This window comes from Pinus tabuliformis, chromosome X, assembly GCF_031772625.1.
Source record: "Pinus tabuliformis cultivar Carrire ecotype Pingquan chromosome X, CPIR1, whole genome shotgun sequence".
In the NCBI taxonomy this organism is placed as follows: domain Eukaryota; kingdom Viridiplantae; phylum Streptophyta; class Pinopsida; order Pinales; family Pinaceae; genus Pinus; species Pinus tabuliformis.
In genome coordinates this window covers 178,632,158-178,634,702 of record NC_142308.1, presented here as the reverse complement: position 1 = coordinate 178,634,702, position 2,545 = coordinate 178,632,158, and the positions used below count along the sequence as shown (strand labels likewise).

The 2,545-nt window shown below is 33.9% G+C and overlaps 1 protein-coding gene across 1 annotated transcript; it reads right to left on the bottom strand.

Moving 5' to 3' along the window:
* Positions 1–945: 945 nt before the first annotated feature.
* LOC149139032 (uncharacterized) lies at positions 946–1,626 on the bottom strand. The gene has a single exon (XM_089449007.1). It carries the CDS (start codon positions 1,464–1,466, stop codon positions 1,050–1,052), a length of 417 nt encoding a protein of 138 aa, XP_089305133.1. The 5' UTR covers positions 1,467–1,626; the 3' UTR covers positions 946–1,049.
* Between the last annotated feature and the right edge of the window lie 919 nt (positions 1,627–2,545).

Below are 2,545 nucleotides of genomic sequence, written 5' to 3'. Positions count from 1 at the left end.
CCTCAAATCAAACCTCAGGTAGCCGAGGGTCCTGGATTGCAGTGACATTCCTTAAGTTTGGATCATGAAATCCTCATTCCTTCTTTAGGATTCAAATTAGCACCAAATATAGCGCGAATTGCGAGGAAAGACAACGGTAAAAGCACCGGAATACCGTATCGATCCTCCTGACAGTGATCTGGATGATCTCTGGTGGAAAACCAGATCGATGGGCAGATTTACATAGTAATAAAAGCTTACGAAGGACCGTACAACTACATAATCGGTGGATCCCAGATTTGAATCCTTGCTGCCGGAATCGCCTTCAGCAAACGCGAAATCTAACCAGCCGAGAGCACAGACAAACCCTTCACCAACACTGAACCCGGGAGAAGCATCAAGCTCTAGGCAGGGGAGGTGGCTACTCTGCGCAAGCTCTCATCTGTAAGAAACTCAATAAGCAGACGAAGAAACCGCTGCGTTCACCCTTGCCACGTGGTCTACACGGTTTATGCAAACCGATTCGGAGACGAAAATTCCTGAGGCTACGCCCATCACCATAAAAGAAGTAGATTTCTGGAGACTGGTTTCGACATGAAAATTCATGAATTTACATTCAACATGAAGAAACGTCTCCCACATAATTACTTAAATTCTAAGAAATTCAAAAGTATTGCTTCAAGATTTGAGATGCTGTGCTTTTATTGATAATTTATGTATTTAACAAGTTTTATTTTAGATTGTTTTCTGTTTCGTCAAGGTTTTTTTGCAGGAAGACTGTACAGACGAATGGAAAAGCCATAACATTATTTGGTAAAACAGCCATATTATCCAGTAAAGATATAACCAAATCAGCATGCGCATGATTTGTATAGATTTTTAGGGCTGGGGTCTGAGACGCGCACATGTCAGTTTGCTTTCACAGGTAAAGGATAGGCCATTTAGTTTACTCTCACAGAAAGTTCGTACTTTAAAGAATTTTATAGGAAAGAAATTCGAGTTCCTTTATTCGGCATTTAGATTTCTAGCCCCACACGTACACAAAGCTCTCAGAACTCTAATTCTTTACATCAAAAAAATGAAGAACCGCTGAGGCTTTCTTCATCGTCGGAAGAGGAAGAAGCAGAATCCAAGAAGATATCACTACAAATCTCCACATAAAATTGGCTCAGCAAATCCCTGTAAACGGGACACGTGATATTTTGGTAACAATACAGAAATTCTTCCACATCCATAAGATCGTTCACATTCTTGTCCTCCGTAAGCATCTCTATTACATAGTTTCGAAACTGCTTGCACGCATCCTCGACTGCCGCCATGGACCTCGATCTCGCGATCTTAAGCGGCACCTCACCTTCGATTTCCGGCCTCTCAAATTCCATGGCAGAGATCGCTTGCTTCAGAGACGATGCGGACCTAAAAGAAGTATTATTGTCAATTGCGCCATGTTGTTCATGAATTTTACCGCCGTGAACACGAGCTTCCATATCCGAGCAGTAGGGTTTCTTGATTTGAAACTGAACCTGAGAATTCGGCACTAGACCAATGAACTGGCACAAAGATATGTGCAATCTTGAGGCTTAAGCCTTCTCGACTGCTCTTATAGCAACTTCAACTTCCCTTTGGTTAATTCTATGAGATCAGAGGTTTAGGCTGAAGTCGTTTTACGTGTAGTAATCTCCCTAATTCTTTGGTTGTGTTGTAGGACTTTCTTGACACAAGAACGATATTTTTAAAATATATTATAACATTTATTTTTTATTATTTAAAAAAAATTGATTACTGACCATTATTTGAAAATCTGGGTTGATTTTTTTATTATTAAAAATATTATTTTAATTTATTATTATTATTTAAAAAATTTGAAACCTTGACTAAGTAAATTTTATCACATCATGATTTTATGATCTTATTTATTTTATAATTTTATGTATTTTTAATTATATATTTGTATTCGACTTTATTTAATGAATTTAACCCAACAATGTGCCGTGTCAAAGAAGTACAACGACGTTCTCTGGTTGCCCCGGGCCGGGCGTCAAATTTGACGGAAAATCTTTTTAATTTTGAGACGTATTTGACAGGTTACAAAAAATTCAAAAGTCAAAAGTATAAATTTAAAATACTTCAATTGTCAAAAGTATAAATTTAAAATACTTCAATTTTTATCAAGGTTTAATTTTAGCTAATTCGTTTTAATTTTTGAGTTATTATCAATAAATTATATATTTTTGGTTTTTTTATTATTTTTAAGTATTATTTTAAAAGTAATAAAAAATATTTCAATTATGTATTAAAAATGTATTTTAGATAATAACAAATATTATAATTTATTTAAAATGTGTAACTAATTAAATTTTGTTTCACACAATTCCCATAAAAACTTTAAAATAATTAAATAAAAATAATAATCAAATCAAATTAATAATTAAATAATTTAAAATTAAAATAAATTTTTTAATACCTAATTCTCATTTTTATATTTAAAAAAAAACATATCAAGCTTCTGGTGTTCGTAATTTAATCAAAAATTTCTAGATAATTTCTCCTAAAAGTCTTTACTTAA